The 17,581-nt window shown below is 40.0% G+C and overlaps 1 protein-coding gene across 1 annotated transcript; it reads left to right on the forward strand.

The window, feature by feature from the left end:
• The first annotated feature begins 3,006 nt into the window (after positions 1-3,006).
• LOC143527431 (THAP domain-containing protein 6-like) lies at positions 3,007-4,289 on the forward strand. The gene is made up of 4 exons (XM_077022642.1): positions 3,007-3,163; positions 3,393-3,585; positions 3,697-3,804; positions 3,941-4,289. The coding sequence occupies exons 1-4, from the start codon at positions 3,084-3,086 to the stop codon at positions 4,181-4,183; spliced, it is 624 nt and encodes a 207-aa protein (XP_076878757.1). The 5' UTR covers positions 3,007-3,083; the 3' UTR covers positions 4,184-4,289.
• The last annotated feature ends 13,292 nt before the right edge of the window (positions 4,290-17,581 follow it).

The following is a 17,581-nucleotide window of genomic DNA, read 5'->3' on the forward strand; positions in this document are numbered from 1 at the left end:
CTGGATTAAACATGAAACAACCAGATAAGACTGAACCAAAGACCATGTAAAACACAAACTGATCTGATCCAGGGAAACTGAACACGTAGGAAACATAAACTAAACACAATCATGCTGGATAATACACAGCCGGAGAGGAGCCAGGTGTGACAAACTTTAAACCATTTTACATCTCCTTTCATGGAGTTATTATGGAAATCCATACACAGTCACACCAACATTACACCTTACACAGTCACACCAACATTACTCCTTACACAATTACACCAACATTACACCTTACACAGTCACACCAACATTACTCCTTACACAATTACACCAACATTACACCTTACACGGTGACACCAACATTACACCTTACACAGTTACACCAACATTACACCTTACACAGTCACACCAACATTACACCTTACACAGTCACACCAACATTACACCTTACACAGTTACACCAACATTACACCTTACACAGTCACACCAACATTACACCTTACACAGTCACACCAACATTACACCTTACACAGTCACACCAACATTACACCTTACACAGTTACACCAACATTACACCTTACACACTCACACCAACATTGCACCTTACACACTCACACCAACATTACACCTTACACAGTTACACCAACATTACACCTTACACAGTCACACCAACATTACACCTTACACAGTTACACCAACATTACACCTTACACAGTCACACCAACATTACACCTTACACACTCACACCAACATTGCACCTTACACAATGACACCAACATTACACCTCACACAGTCACACCAACATTACACCTCACACAGTTACACCAACATTACACCTTACACAGTCACACCAACATTACACCTTACACAGTCACACCAACATTACACCTCACACAGTTACACCAACATTACACCTTACACACTCACACCAACATTACACCTTACACAGTTACACCAACATTACACCTTACACAGTCACACCAACATTACACCTTACACAGTTACACCAACATTACACCTTACACAGTCACACCAACATTACACCTTACACACTCACACCAACATTGCACCTTACACAATGACACCAACATTACACCTTACACACTCACACCAACATTACACCTTACACACTCACACCAACATTACACCTTACACAGTTACACCAACATTACACCTTACACAGTCACACCAACATTACACCTTACACAGTCACACCAACATTACACCTTACACATGTGTTGCAAAACTTTAAACTATGCGTGTCTGTGTGGTGAATAAGTGTGTGACTGTGTGGAGTGGGTATGAGAGAGATGTATGTGTGTGTGTGTCTGTGTGGTGTATATGTGTGTGTGTGTAGTGGGTATGAGAGAGATGTATGTATGTGTGTGTCTGTGTGGTGTATATGTGTGTATGTGTAGTGGGTATGAGAGAGATGTATGTATGTGTGTGTGGTGTATATGTGTGTATGTGTAGTGGGTATGAGAGAGATGTATGTATGTGTGTGTGTGTGGTGTATATGTGTGTATGTGTAGTGGGTATGAGAGAGATGTATGTATGTGTGTGTGATGTATATGTGTGTATGTGTAGTGGGTATGAGAGAGATGTATGTATGTGTGTGTGGTGTATATGTGTGTATGTGTAGTGGGTATGAGAGAGATGTATGTATGTGTGATTGTGTGGTGTATATGTGTGTATGTGGAGTGGGTTTGAGAGAGATGTATGTATGTGTGTGTCTGTGTGGTGTATATGTGTGTATGTGGAGTGTGTTAGGAAGAGATGTATGTATGTGTGTGCCTGTGTGGTGTATATGTGTGTATGTGGAGTGTGTATGAGAGAGATGTATGTATGTGTGTGTCTGTGTGGTGTATATGGAGTGGGTAACAAATCAAATCAAATATATTTATATATTTACAGGATTTACAAGGTTAACAATACTATAGGTCCAAATCCCTAATGAGCAAGCCAAAGGCGACAGTGGCGAGGAAAAACTCCCTATGATGGTGGGGATTAGGAAGAAACCTTGGGAGGACCAAGACTCAAAAGGGAACCCATCCTCCATTGGGCGGCCCGTTAACACACAAATTACACAAAAACAAATTATACAGACAAATACACAAGTCACAAACACATCACACAATCAGGCTAAGTATAAGGTAACTAGAATGAAGTTCTGGGTGTTGATATTATCAATGTAAATGTCTTGTGATGAACGCCAGGTTTTCATTCCATGTCTGAGTGATGATACTGGTATTGTAGGCTCCGACTGCAGTGTTACACCCCAGGTGAACCTCGGAGAAGAAAGATATGTGATGTGGTAAATATGTAACAGATTATTCAAAGGCCAAACTAAACAGATAAGTCTTTAGTCGAGTTTTAAACATTGAGACTGTGTCTGAGTCCCGAATAGAGGCAGGAAGTTTATTCCACAGTTGTGGAGCTTTAAAAGAAAAGGCTCTTCCACCTGCTGTGATCTTTTTATGAGAGAGATGTAAGTATGTGTGTGTCTGTGTGGTGTATATGTGTGTATGTGGAGTGTGTATGAGAGAGATGTATGTATGTGTGTGTCTGTGTGGTGTATATGTGTGTATGTGGAGTGTGTATGAGAGAGATGTATGTGTGTGTGTGTGTGTATGTGGAGTGTGTATGAGAGAGATGTATGTGTGTGTGTGTCTGTGTGGTGTATATGTGTGTATGTGGAGTGTGTATGAGAGAGATGTATGTGTGTGTGTGTGTCTGTGTGGTGTATATGTGTGTATGTGGAGTGTGTATGAGAGATGTATGTATGTGTGTCTGTGTGGTGTATATGTGTGTATGTGTAGTGGGTATGAGAGAGATGTATGTGTGTGTGTGTCTGTGTGTAACAGAATGGACTGTGTTCAGGGTGGGTGTAACAGAATGGACTGTGTTCAGGGTGGGTGTAATGCCTGGGCTGGGACAATAGGGGAGCTGTGGCGCTGAGTGACAGGAAGTGCCCAGTCTGAAATGATTGCTCCCATAGACATATATACATAGACGCCTCATGGAATGCTGAGTCGTACGTAAATGCGTCCGCCATATTGGTGAGGGCAGAAGAGCGATCGGAGAAGCAGCGAAAGATGCCTCGCTCATGCTCTGCGTATAACTGCACCAACCGCTTTTCAACTGAAACAAGATCAATTGGCATAACCTTTCACAGGTAAGAATGTAAATGTATTAATGCTTCTATTTGTCCATTACGGAGTCATTTTACGTACAGATTTTCCTGATTTTGTGTTCAATACTGTTCATCACGGACGTAATACTGTGATTTCCCACGGTGAAACCAGTCTCAGAAAAACAAAGAAAGTATATTTTTACTAAATTCGACCGAAGTAGGTACTCTGATTATTGTGATTTGTTTAGCAAACGTTTGTCATACTATGTAGGTTTCCAAAAGATAGAGATCTCAGAAAGAGATGGGAAACAGCTGTCAGACGAGAAGGGTTTTCTGCTAGCTTGTCCTCCATGCTCTGCAGTGAGCATTTCAGGCCAGAGGATTTTGACAGGACAGGTCAGGCAGTCAGGATCAGAACTGGAGCTGTTCCTTCAGTCTTCTGTTTCCCAGCTCACCTCCAAAAGGTCGGTGCTTCTAGAAAGCCAAGATTCAGAGCCACACCATCCTGGAAAACGTATTTTCCCTTTTTGGATCTGCTTGTTAGATAATTTTTTATCTTTTATCATTGGTTTTAGCACGTGTCTACCAGGACATCTAAGAGCTCAAAGAAGGCTCAGGAGACCCCGTCACTAGACTGCTCCCAACCTGTTCAGGAGGCTGAGCCAGTGTCTGTGGGCAAACATGTGAGTCAGTACATGATAACTTTGTCTTAAGCAGCTGTTAGCATTATGACAGCCATGAACAAACGCTGAAGCATGTCATTATGGAGCATTCTTCAAACACACACAGATATTAACAATATTCACATCTCTGTTATAGGATCACTCCTATGCTCTGCCTTCATCCAATGAGGATCTGAGGGCCAGACTCAGGGAAGCCTTGGCTAGGGTGGAGAGTCTGGAAAGGGAGAGGAGGAATGCAAAGGACAGAGAGAAGAGGGCAAAGAACACTGTGAGTGGTCTTTTGGAGGATCTCAGGATGAAGAAACTGATTAATGAAGATTTGAAAGAGCAGCTCGATATATACTCAGGTATAAACAAAAATTTTTTTCTGGATTTTTAACTGTTTTAGATATTGATTGATTTTGTAGTTGTGTTTAAGAATAAGTAAAAAAACGAATAAATAAAATCAACAAATATTAATTTACCAATAAACTCTAAGTGATGCAAAAAATTGAGGCAAATTCTTACAAAGCTGTCCTGTGATGTGTGCCGTGGTAGTTTGGTTACTGATGCTACACCTGCATCATTTGATCAGAGCTATCACCTGCTCACATTAAAAACAAAGGAGGACTGATGATTCCTTCTGAGGGCACAGTGAGGGTGGTCAGATCAGCTGAGCGCTTCATTCGTCAGACGAGGTCAGAACAAGTGGTCAAAGTGGCCTTGATCTGTCAGTTGGTTCGTGCAGAGATTGGGTCTGAGGATGTATTTTTTCTGGGGGGGCACATTCAAGAAACACAATTTGGAATTGACAACCACCATTTCATGTTGATGTCTCAAGTTGTGTCTGTCTTCCACAAACTGAGACTGCACCATATTGCCAAGCTGAACACTCTTAAGTTGCAGAGTGGTAACACACGGAAAAAGCTGTGCAAGACTGTTCTTTTCCAAGGGTATTAGCTTCAAACAATAGAGATCCCAGTATATACAGAGATAGATATAGATCGATATATAGACATATACTGTATATAGATATATATATATATATAGATATATAGATATTAATGTGTACATATATATAGATATAGATATTAATGTGTACATATAGATATAGACATTAATGTGTACATATATAGATAGATAGATATTAATGTGTACATATATATAGATAGATATTAATGTGTACATTATATATATATATATATATATATATATATATATATATATATATATATATATATATATATATATATATATATAGATATTAATGTGTACATATATAAATAGATATTTTATTTATTATTTCATATATTGATGATGTGTGTGTACATATGTTCATAAATGTTAATTACTGTAAATATAAAAACGGAATCAATTGTATCATAGGTTGACATTTTTTTATTCAGAAATTACAATTAAAATATAATGAAAAGTCATAAATGTTGTCTTTGGTGATTGTTTAATTTCCAAATATATTAACGTTTATATGTGAGTGGGTCGATGATGAACATTAGCTAAAAATACTTTGTAGAAGAGCACTTTCTGAAGTTCGCTCCATTCACTTGCATTAGCCTTACTGGCACATATGCCCTCACCAATATGGCGGACGCTGTTACGTATCGCAGCAGCGGGCTGCCCCGCTCGATGAGGCGTCTATGTATACATGTCTATGATTGCTCCCCTTTAAAAGCAGGAAGTTGGAGGTGCTGGGAGGGTTTTTTTGGTCTCCTCTGTGCAGGGGGTAAGGTTGGTGGCGTACAGGTTGGTTTCTTTTGGAGTGTCTGTGTTAGGCTTGTGAGGTATTATTTGTGGGTTGAGACTAGTGATGGGAAGATGATACCTCAAGGAATGTATCGACACACTACACAAACTGTGTCGACACAGTATTGACACGGTGTTGGTCACTCAATAGTGACCCCTGCAGTAGTTATAATATCATTGCAAGTAAACAAAATGAAAAGTTGAAAAAGCATCCTGAAAACACATCAACTCGTGAAATATTAATCAACATTCGTTTACTTAAAATATGATCTCATCATTTTATAATTTCATTTGCTCAATTTGTTGTGTCCAGAAGAGTCCAAAATTAACTTAAAACCTTGTGTAAATGCTAAACCAACTCAAAACATGCAAAATATAGCAAATCTGTCTAATAAAATTCAGCTAAAATGTGCAACTTATGTAAGGATTTTCATTAATGAAAAAGAAAAATAATATAAAACACAAAAATGAAATTCATTCATTTATGTATTTTTATTGAGGAACAAAAGTTTTTGAAGTGTGTTGTCTCCAAGGCGATTTCTCCTCTTAGATAAAAGTTCTCCTGCCTTAGAAAAAAGTCTTTCACAGGGTACAGACGAAGATGATGTGCATAAATATCTAAGTGCGATGGAGAGGGGCTGACAGTCTTTGATGATCATGTTGATCACAGCCTCATCCACAGCTTGCTTGTTAGGAACTGTAAGGAAATATTTTTTTTACCTTATTAAAGTACTGACAAGTTTACAAACAATATTACATAGATACACAAAGCATTTTGTGTGTAATAAACAATTTTTAATTAAAACTAGGGGTGGGCATAGATTAATCTTTTAAATCTAGATTAATCTCACTGAAATCTTGAAATTAATCTAGATTAATCTAGATTAATCTATATTAAAATGGTTCATATGCGTGCTACCCAAGTAATGACTAAAAGTCCGTTTTTGAGATAGGGTTTCCTAATACAGAGGGTGCATTAGACCAGGGGCTTATCTCCTGTTTCCAAAATGCATCAATGACTGCTTGAGAAAGCTGTTCTACTTTGATACTTGAAGAAAAAATAATATGCTCAATAAAATGTTTGAGCATTTGAGCAGAAAGATGAACGGTTTATTCAGTTAAACATGAATTTGTAAGCCTATACTGTACATTAAAAGGGGTTGATAACATGTTTATTCAGCTAACATCCATCACTCCCCCTGCAAACCCAAACATTTAGGACCTATTGCACTACACTATTAATATAAGCACTATTGCACTCATTGCATCTCTCATTTGCACCAAAAACTTGTATTGCTGCTATTAATATTTTTAGTTTAGTTATAATACTTTAATACTATACATAATGTAAATAGACTAGATGTTATACCATGCCACATAATCAAAACAGTCATACCATCATGCCATAATTGCCTCACCTACACCATGGTGCTGATATAAACCAATATCAGTATCTGTCCTACAGACTACTGAAATGTTTTATGTATACATGTTGTCCCGCACTGTTTTTATTCTTTTAATCGTGTTATGTGACTAAGAGGTACCACTCATAATCTTGTTGTATAATGTACAATGACAATAAATTCTACTCTACTCTACTCTACTCTAAACATAATATTTGAAATGTAAGCCAAGATTTAGTACATTTAACCTCACGGACGTAATTTGGGGGGGACTTTTTCGAAAGCCGGTTTTGGTCCTCTGCAGTTTTAAAGGTTAAAAAGAAATATTTAAATAGTGACGAATCTAGCGCTAGGACCATGCAGAAAACGACCGCTCCGAGCTCCGCTCCGGTAACACTTTACGTTCCTAAAAATGAATTTTCCATGAAGCAAACCTGGCGACTTCGTGTCTGCATCCATATAAACACACGTACGATTTGTAATTCACAGGTTTGAAAACTCGTTCTCGCCCCTACTGTGCAATTTGGTTAGTAATACAACCGAGCTAAACTATCAAGTTGAAAGTCATCATAGTTTGCTTACCCATTTTGACCCAGTTCCCAACACAACTTTAAGAATAGATTAACGGCGATAATTTTTATATCGCCCGATAAGAGTATCAAATTAACGAACGCCGTTAACGCCGTTAACGGCCCACCACTAGTTAAAACATTTCAATTTTATTTGAGAATTTTAACACACCTGTGGTACTCTCACCAGTATGTGCTGATTCTTCATTGCCCTATTGCCCGAGCTCTATAATGCCTCAGCATTGATGAAGTGCTCATGTTGATGTAAGACAGCTCCGTGGAGCAGACTCGACACTTCACCTACAATAAAATAAAACGTTACTTTATCTGAATACAATTAAAACCCCTTACCAGAAAAGAGTACAAACATTTTTAATAAAAAAAATTATGTCTAAAGGAGAAACAACACCTTATTTGGCGTCAAAAGATTCCAGACAGTGGAAAATTTCCTGGTTCGATCCGTGAGGGCAAAAATACAAAATCTAAAAGCAACAGTAAAACTCCATCCAACAAACCCGCGACATGCCGATACAGTTCGTTTCCTTATAAACACAATTTGGCGCGGCACAGCCAAACGATATGCTTCTTGCAGTGGGGAACCGTCAGGGCCCTCTACGCCCTCTCAGAGGGCCTAAAATATTCTTAAAACATTATATATATATAATTATCCAATTTTATTTTATCTACTTACAGTTTTACAATCGACATCTAAACAGTTACAAAAATATAAGCAAATAAATTATTCAACCGTGTCTATTCAATCTGTGTTGGAAGGTGAGGGGTTAAGTGGAAGCCTGTGAGCCTGTGTCTCCCCCTATCAGGACTGTGATGCCCGCTGTTCGTTTACAGAGGGCCTGGCAGTTATAATTCAGCGCAATACCAGTTTCAAATGACAGTAAAATTGACCAATCATATCTTCCCTCTTAGTGGGCGGGCTTAACTGTATGATAATTTCCGCCCGCTGTGGCGACGCTAGCTGTCGTTAGCCTACGGCCGCTAGCTAGTTTCGATTCGGCCCTTTGACGTCCTCATTTACATATTCCGCTTGCGAGAACCACGGAGCGGTTCGCTACTGGCTTCTTGTATCGGTCACATAATTTTTGTTTAAAGCAATACACGCACCGATACGGGGTTTCACTCTTGTGCGCTCGGCACAGTGTTGACGCACCAGTATCGATTGTCCCATCACTAGTTGAGACTGTTTGACTGGTCTGGTTAACTTATCAGTGATTTGCTTGATCTCTGTGGTTGGGTTTTGCTGAGATTTGGGGGAGTGTATGAGTGGGTGCCATTTCAACGTGTGATTTGGTGCATGGTTGTGTGCGTGTTTACTTCAGTTGATTTTTGTTTGTCTCAGACTGGGTGGCCAACCAGTACTGGGACACTGTGCGCCACCAATTATTCTAGCCAGTGGCTTAGCGCAGGCAGTAGTTTGGATTTGGCAATGTGTGTTTGATGTATGTTTTTAGATATTGTTTTAAAGCTAATAAAGGTAATTCTAATTAGTGGGGTTCAAGCTTGTGCATTGGGGCCACTGGCTGGGGTGAGGAGTCTAGCTGTTCACTACAGGCTTAGTCCAGGTTTTGTAGAGGTTTACTTCTGATGAGCTGTAATAGTTTTAACCCTTTTCACACCAAATGGTTGGGTGGTTTTGTAGTGGGCTTTGTAGCTAGGTTGTATGATTGCTGTGCTCCCTGTTTGTAGTGTTGTCTCTGTAGGTGAGCAGCTACCCCTCCAATCCTCCCATGTTTCTGATGTTATTTGCTTAAATAAACCCTCAAGTACATTTGATCTGTCTTGTTGCTCTTCTGTGGTGTTGACAACTTACTGGTGTCCAAACCTGGTGTTACATCTGTGTGGTGTGTATGTGTAGTGGGTATGAGAGAGATGTATGTATGTGTGCGTGCATGTGTGGGGGAGGGGGGGAGACATTCAAAAATAACTCACTCTCTCTCTTCTTGTTTAATCTGATTTGCACCCTCCAAACAAACGGTTGTAGTTCGGGATCTGTTTAACTTATTGCTTAACCGAAAATTTTGTATGAGAGAGGACCCCTGGCTGATCATTTTGGTGTAATTTTGTGTGGTTTGACCCAATATTGTCTGATTTATGACAAGTTAAACACAGAAGCAAATGATGAAAAAAGCCTATTCTGATTTTGCTAAATTTACATGGGAGCTAATGGGGCAGTTTTCGGTTCCTAGTGCCAAACAAATGCTCATAACTCTAAAACTAATTGATCAAAGGATTAGATATCTCGGTGTTCCAGAAAGGACAATTTCCCTGGAGTTAAATGGAGTTCCGCTACATCAGGCTCCTTTAAGTCGTCATGCAAGGCCATAAGGACAGTGAGCCATGACGAACAGCAAGATAAAATACAAGGCAGCAAACACAACAACAGCAAAATGATTATTACAATTGGTAAAATCATAGTCAGTATCCCCATGGGCCTAGCCATGAAGTAATCCACCCAAACCAAGAATCATCGGCCTGTACTGGTTCTTGAACCTCAGCCTTCATGTGATCAATTAAATCAGTTATATTATCATAGTAATCTGGAATGCTGAATCAACATGAAACATTGATTTTCTTACACACACCTCCTTCCTTTGCAAGGAGGAAGTCTAAAGCTAGTCTATTCTGGACTACTACCTGTCTTATTTCTTTCACCTCCTTATTTAACATTTCCAGGGCAGTCTCAGTACGAGAAGCCAGAGTCAGAACTTGCCATGCAAGTCCGTTGATCTTATTCATTGTTGCTGTAGTTCCTCCTCTGAGGAACAGTGACCACCTCACAGCAACCGCTGGGGTAGTCCAGGGGTCTGCCAATGTCAATGTGTAACCTTTGAGGCCTCCCGCGGGACACGACTTTATACAGTATAAATTGACACGGGGGGGGGGTGGGTGGGTGTTAGGAAAACCGGAGTACAACACCCTCTTCAGGCGAACTGAAAACTGACCCCCATTGTATAATGTCTTTTCTCAGGTAGAGCAGAGTAGATTTTTCTCTCCGCATGCCCACATCATCGCGCCCTCTGTTACTGGGTTTACGATGCCATGACAGGAGGTGAAGCATTTTACAGAGGAGTTATTTCTCCTAATGGTGCATGTTAATCCGTCTCTGGCTGTTGCTACCAGATCAACCTGCCACTTGGTGTGCTCTATCCAAGGATTGCCTCTCAAGGCCCCCATTTAGCAGAGGCACCACTCCCCCTCAACAGGGGCGGTGTCAAATGTCAAGTTGCGAATGCCGGCTCGTGACACCTCGTCATTCGAGTCGCAGTCATTATTCCTATGATCCATACTTGCAACATCATCACCCAATCAGGGGAAATGTGGGTGGTCATGAAGGACTTTAGGAGAAAGAGCTGGTGAGAACAGAGGCAGAGTGTATGGAGTAGGTTGCATCCCAGCTCCTATAGGGTGAAAGGAGGGTGCCATTAACGATTCACATGATTAGCATCTCTGACATAGAATTATGTTGATTATTGCTGATTTTATTCTGTATATTCTTTCTGTTGTCTCTCCTGAGTTGTGTCTTGCGCATGTCTCTGTGGCAGACGCCTTGTGTGTTTGTAACAGGGGTCTCTAGAACTAATCCATACTTGCTTTATAAATTTATTTTACTCTATTATCTTACCCAACTGCTTCTGACTTTTATTGTGCTTACCATTTAAGGGTTACAGAATTTCAACCATAACAACACGGAACCAGTTTATCTGCATGTGCTTCAACACCCAGTGTTTCAGTTTAGAAGATAACAACCGCTGTGTCAGTAAAGAGTTCAGTAAAGAGTTCAGGATGTCAGTAAAGAGTTCCAATGTTTAATAATAATACATGTAGTTAAATAGAGAAGAAGACGTGTCTTAACACAATTGGGTAAGAATAATAAAACATATATATGGTTGGAGTTCTCCTTATCAGGAGAGAAGGTACAGTAGACTGGATCTAGTGGTAGTGAAAAAGTACAGGGAGACAGACAGAGAGAGAGAGAGAGAGAGAGAGAGAGAGGTTCTAACTGAGTTGCAGATACACAGATAAGGGACTGAACTGAATGTCATAGTGTTCTGACAAAGGGTCATAAATTCCCTTACATACTGGACATTCTTTTGTGAGCGACTTTGACAACCAGCATACGTAAAACCCCCGGGAGCGATTGGTCTTAACCTTAATGGCGCCCAGACGTGTTCCAGCTCAATTTGCCAGCTCCAGGATCGGGTTTGGTGAGTGGGACATGTTCAGTCATGACTAACACAGTTAATATCTGGACAGTAAGACAAAATTCAAGAATAATGGCCACAGACTTGGCTCCTTGAATTAAATCAATTAAATTAATGACTGGGTGCATCAGTAATGGTTTGGTCAGAGTCCATGAAAGACAAGTGCACAACATACAACCACCCTCGTGTATCTGCCCACATGGCAGTCATGGCCTGGTGGCAGGGAACTGGTCTTGTGACTGGAGGGTTGTGGGTTTGAATCCCAGACCTGAGGCCATGACTGAGGTGCCCTTGAGCAAGGCACCTAACCCCAACTGCTCCCCGGGCGCCAGGCTAGGGCTGCCCACCACTCTGGGCACGTGCGATCCACAGCCCCCTAGTAATCACTAGTGTGTGTTTGTGTTCTAACTGCACAGATGGGTTAATAGAATGCGTGTCGTCAATAGAAGGCATGTCAATGGATGCGAACAGTAGTAATTAGGTCACAGTACATAGATCACCAGTAATCACAATCACATAGATCAATCGAAAAAGCAAACACAGAACAACTATTGGTGATAAGAATGAAACATTTGTCACGGGTGAAGAACATTCAAGGAACAATAAGGAGAAGCAATCATGAGTCTCCAACTGGAGTGTTTAATAAGACAAATGAATTCATAAAAAAATAACAATTTATAAAAATGGAACTATTGTTTCAGATTCCAGAACCTACTTATTTTTAAGGAAATGCACCGAACTGTTTTTAAGTAGCTGTGTGAATTGGAACAAGACCAAATTGTTCTAAAGTAGGTGCGTGAACTAGAGCAGAACCAAATGGATGTAGAGCACATGGTAAAATTACATTTTTAATCAATTTTTTAAAATTCAAAAAGTTCAGAAAACTCAAAACCTTTTTTGTAATTTGCAATTATATTTTTTTATTAAACTTTACCTAAAACTTGTCTTTTTTAACTTAAAATCATTTGTATATAATGCATTTAAGTTCCATTTACTACATTAATTTTAGAAAACATAGTACAAATAAATTTATTAAACTGACATCATTATTGACATTGACATTTGTTGTTGATATTCTATCATAAGCAACTTACGCAACTAAAAACATAAATCAAAATAAAGTTGATAGTTATATAAAGTTATAACATTTATCACATAATTTTCATATTAAAGATTAATTTTGACCAAGACACCAAAGATTTTAAATCTGATTTGGTGGTTCGGAGAGTTGTCCAGGACGTACATCACTGTGACGTGGGTATGTAGGCAGTAATAATGTAGATAGCAGCACTTAGCAAAGTCCAGATAAGCAGACCAGGAACGCTGAGACTTCCTGAAGGAGATTGCTGTCCTGAGGTGCAGAGGTGGGACCAAGTCAGTGTTTTGCAAGTCTCAAGTAAGTCCAGGTCTTTATCCTCAAGTCCCAAGTCAAGTCTCAAGCAAAGACAGTCAAGTCAAGTCAAGTCTCAAGTCAAGTCTCAAGCAAAGACAGTCAAGTCAAGTCAAGTCTCGAGTCAAGATAGGCAACCGTCAAGTCAAGTCCCAAGTCTGAAACTTGGAATTTCAAGTCCTTTCAAGTCTTTTTTTTTTTTACCAATGTTGCAGGTATATTTTAAATGTAAATAATAGACATGTGTTCTTTTTTAAATTTGTATTCTCCTCAAATCTTGATAAAACATGTGCAACCGAAAACACGAAGTATAAAAAAAAAATTAAATTACACCTCTTTATTGCACAGTTCAATTTGTTAAAATTAGCTGCAAAAATATTCATACTTTAAACTACAATTTTCCAGAAATAAATATTATGTGAAAAAGTCATAAGTAGAACTCCATGTTCAAATAAAAAGTGCTGATATTTTCACAGTACAATACAAAGAACCATAACGGCATTTTTCCCTGTCTTCTCTTATCTGGTTTCTTAGAGAACATGTGTGTCCATGTGTGAGTGACACAAGACAAACAAATATAAGAACTGAACAATTAACAGGAATCTGCAACTTTAGACATTTCAGTAAACTATTCTGCATTGCATTTGCAAAAGACCAAACTGGCCAAAAGTCTGTAGGCTATGTCATTTGTGCACGATGAGGCCGTAGAATGATGTCCCCATAGCTGAAAACTCGCTCTACGTAGATGTCTTCAAATACACAATCCATGCTGAGAAAGAACTGGATATGATGGTGACAGAGAGAGGCTCTCTTCCCCGAGTTCAGATACAGAACCCAGGTTTGCCAACTCTCACGCATTGAGCGTGAGACACACGCATTTGACTGTCTTCACACGCCACACTTCCGATATCTCACGCCGAAAAAAAAATCTAGTTTATTTACCTCTGATCCATAGCTATGATTCAAAGAGTTACTAGTTCGCTCTGGCACCAACCACTGGCGATCGATCGATCGCGATATGTGGAAAAGCAGAGGACCGGTCTGCGTCAGAAGGACGGAAATGAAATTAATGGGGCGCACTTTATAAATATTAATATGCGCTTTAAAATTTAGATTTGGGGTAAAAAAAATCAAGTCTTTGCAAGTAAACAGGATCAAGTCCAATTCAAGTCCCAAGTTATTGGTGTAAAAGTCCAAGTCAAGTCTAAGTCTCTGAATATTTTTTCAAGTCAAGTCAAAAGTCTTAATATTAATGACTCGAGTCTGACTCGAGTCCAAGAGATGAAGGCTCAACAATGTGCAGCGCTGACCTGCAAGACCTGTGGGCTATGTGCTATGAGTGAAATAGGGAACAGGTGTCAATAATGAGGTGATTGTGACCCGGGGTTTGGTTTGGTGCCTGAGGGCATGTGCCTGGCTGAAGTGGGTGTGTGTGTCTGTGAGTCAGCGCGCATGTGCCTTCTGGTGGCTTCCAGGTTGACCCTCCATGACAATTACACATTACATACAACGTACAACGTAATTTGTCATTGGCTGACTTGAAGTAATGCCTTCAGGAATCAGTGCACTGAGATCTCCCCTGCAGCTGAGTTGCCCTCAGTCACAGAGTCCCCTCGCTGCCAATTTGTCATTGAAATTTGAACCTTAGTGTTGAGTAAGAACAATGAGAACTTCCGGAACTTCCGGAGCGGAGTGTTACCGGAGCGGAGCTCGGACCGGTCGTTTTCTGCATGGTCCTAGCACTAGATTCGTCGCTATTTTTAAATATTTGTTTTTAACCTTTAAGAAGTGGGGGGGACATGGCTTCGTTGCTATTTAAATATTTGGTTTTAACTGTAAAAACTGGGGGGGACCAAAACCGGCTTTTGAAAAAGCCGTCCCCCCCAAATTACGTCCGTGCCTAATCTACACACTAGGAGTGCTCACAGACACAGATTAACACAAAGACAACTGTGAGTGATATCTATTCTTCACACTAGGGGTGCTCACAGACAAATTACCACAAGGGCATATATGAGTGATAACTAGGGAGTGATAACGAGAAATGATAAATGGCAAGAGAGTGACTGATAAGACACAGACCACATGCAAACATTGTAAGAAAATAATGCCGCGACTAATACGAGCAGGATGCAGAGACATTTACAGCAGCACCACAGCTCAGTACTCAAATCAACACTTGAACAGTACTCAAATCTCACTTGAACAGAGGTAGCAGGGACAGAATGGCACTTTGGCAAGTTGAGACAGTAAAGGATATCGGGAGCAGTGTGGGGATGCTAATATTCTTAAAAATGAACATGGCAGTGTAGTTGCAGCAAATTCAGTGACATACTTGGTCAGGCTCAGTTTGCACTATTTGCACTCTGTATTGAAAGAGAAGAACTTTTTGTTTTGTACATAATACAGTGAGTCCCCGCTTAACGACGGGTCTGGATAACAACGGACCGGAGTTACCACCGACTTTTAATTTTGAGCGGTGCGCGGAGGAACTGTGTTGTGTAGTGTAGTGTAGTGTAGTGGAGTGTTGTGTACGATAAGCCCATCTCGGTAACGCGATCGCTCTTTCTCACGCTGTACGCACGAGAACATTGTTAGTTTTTTGTATACTGTATTTACGATCAAAGCGTATCTAAATATAGGGTCACGCTTAACGACGAAAACTGCTTTACGACGGACTTTTCAGTCTCTTTCAGTCTGTTGTCCAGTCACATAATTTGTAATTTTAGTGTTCTTAAAATCTCGTCTCGTCTCGAATCTCGTGTCTTGTCTTGTCTCGTGAGCTGAGTGTCTCGTCACACCCCTAGTGATAACTAATTTACACACTAGGGGTGCTCACAGACACAGATTAACACAAGGGCAAATATGACTGCAAAAAAGCTGCAACGGAAGTTAATGAACTCAAAGAAAAGAATGAAAGTGTGTGTGAGAAACAAAAAGAGAGACAAAAACAAAATAGCAGAGGAGAAAACGGAAAGGGTTGTCACCTTTCTCACTGAGACATGGATGTTTGGAATGTTCAAAACATCTCATATGCAAATTGTATGTACGAATTGAATTGAGTTTTTCTTATGGGCAGCATGGTGGCTTGGTGGTTAGCACGTTTGCCTCTCAGCACTGGGGTCTTGGGTTCAAGTCCCTATTTGAGTGGAGTTTCCATGTTTTCCCCGTGTCTGCGTGGGTTTCCTCTGGGATCTCTGGTTTCCTCCCACAGTCCAAAAACATGGAGGTTAGGTAAATTGGCAGTCCCAGTCAAATTCTCCCTAAGTCTGTGTCTCTCCCTGAGTGTGTGTCTGTGTCTCTCTCTGTTCAATAAAAACAAGTTGTTGTCTGAGTGTGTGTGCATGAATGTGTGTGTGCTTGTGTGCCCAGTGGTGAATGGTGCTCTGCCACTAGGGTCTGTCCTCTCCCCTTCCTGCACCCCATTCAGTCCCCCAGGGGGCTGTGGATCCTGGTAGAGAGTACGCTGTGCGCAATTGGCTGCCGCTTCTCGCCGATGTGTGTTTGGTTGTCTGTAACGTAACTGTGTTAACAATTGTAAAGCGCCTTGGGGATCTAGATAAGGCGCTATATAAATTGAATCATTCATTCATGTCTGCTAGATATCGTCTTATATTTGATTGTTTTTAATGTAATATGATGAATAAGGCCCCCTACTGGTCGCCTCCGTCCACAGCGGCAGTTGTTTTCTTGTTGTGTTGTGTTCGTCCCTCAGGTGGACGGGGCCCATGATCCGTCTCACCTGAGGGTCGTTTGTTTGTCTATATATGTCTCGTCTTTGTACCAGTTGACCGCTGGTCATTATATCCTTAATTTGGAGCATCTCACGGGTTTTTGGTTTGTGCACTTTATTCATTAAAACCTCCTTTTTCCCTGAGACTTGGCGTGATCGCTTCCTTTTTATTTCACACTGCCGTCACGTTTCTCATAAAAATCTAATATTGCTCAAAAAGGTTACTGTGCATATGATTTCAGCACTGTACTACACTGTAAAAATGAAATTACAAATTATTTTAAACCAAATGACCCAAGTTTAGAGAGAAAACATTAATGCCTTTTGCATATTGACTTGCTCAGTACACCAAAAACCATATTATCTTAGTTTAGAAATAAAACATTTTAAATATAATTTGAAATGATATTTCATAATAAATCACTTATTTCATCTGTACTCTTACATAACTTCTAGAAGGCTGAATTATTTAATACTTGTCATGGTTTTGTGGTTATACCATTTGACAATTTAATGTGACTGTGATTCTTTAATTGGTTAAAAATGGTAAAAATGTCATATAAAATTCTATGGCCCCAACAGAAATGCAAACTATACATCTAAACAAACATCATGTTGTTTTAACATGTTTAAAGCATTTTTGTGATTTGGACATCATACCAACCCTTATTTGTCACTGACCCGCCTAAACCATGATGTTGAACAATCTTTGATTTCAGGTC

Source organism: Brachyhypopomus gauderio, chromosome 1 (genome assembly GCF_052324685.1).
Source record: "Brachyhypopomus gauderio isolate BG-103 chromosome 1, BGAUD_0.2, whole genome shotgun sequence".
NCBI classification, from domain to species: domain Eukaryota; kingdom Metazoa; phylum Chordata; class Actinopteri; order Gymnotiformes; family Hypopomidae; genus Brachyhypopomus; species Brachyhypopomus gauderio.

Coding starts and splice junctions, on each gene's coding strand:
- LOC143527431 (XM_077022642.1), top strand. CDS start 3,084: ATGCCTCGCTCATGCTCTGCGTATAACTGCACCAACCGCTTTTCAACT. Junction 3,164..3,392: donor ATTGGCATAACCTTTCACAG/GTAAGAATGTAA, acceptor CATACTATGTAG/GTTTCCAAAAGATAGAGATC. Junction 3,586..3,696: donor TCCCAGCTCACCTCCAAAAG/GTCGGTGCTTCT, acceptor CATTGGTTTTAG/CACGTGTCTACCAGGACATC.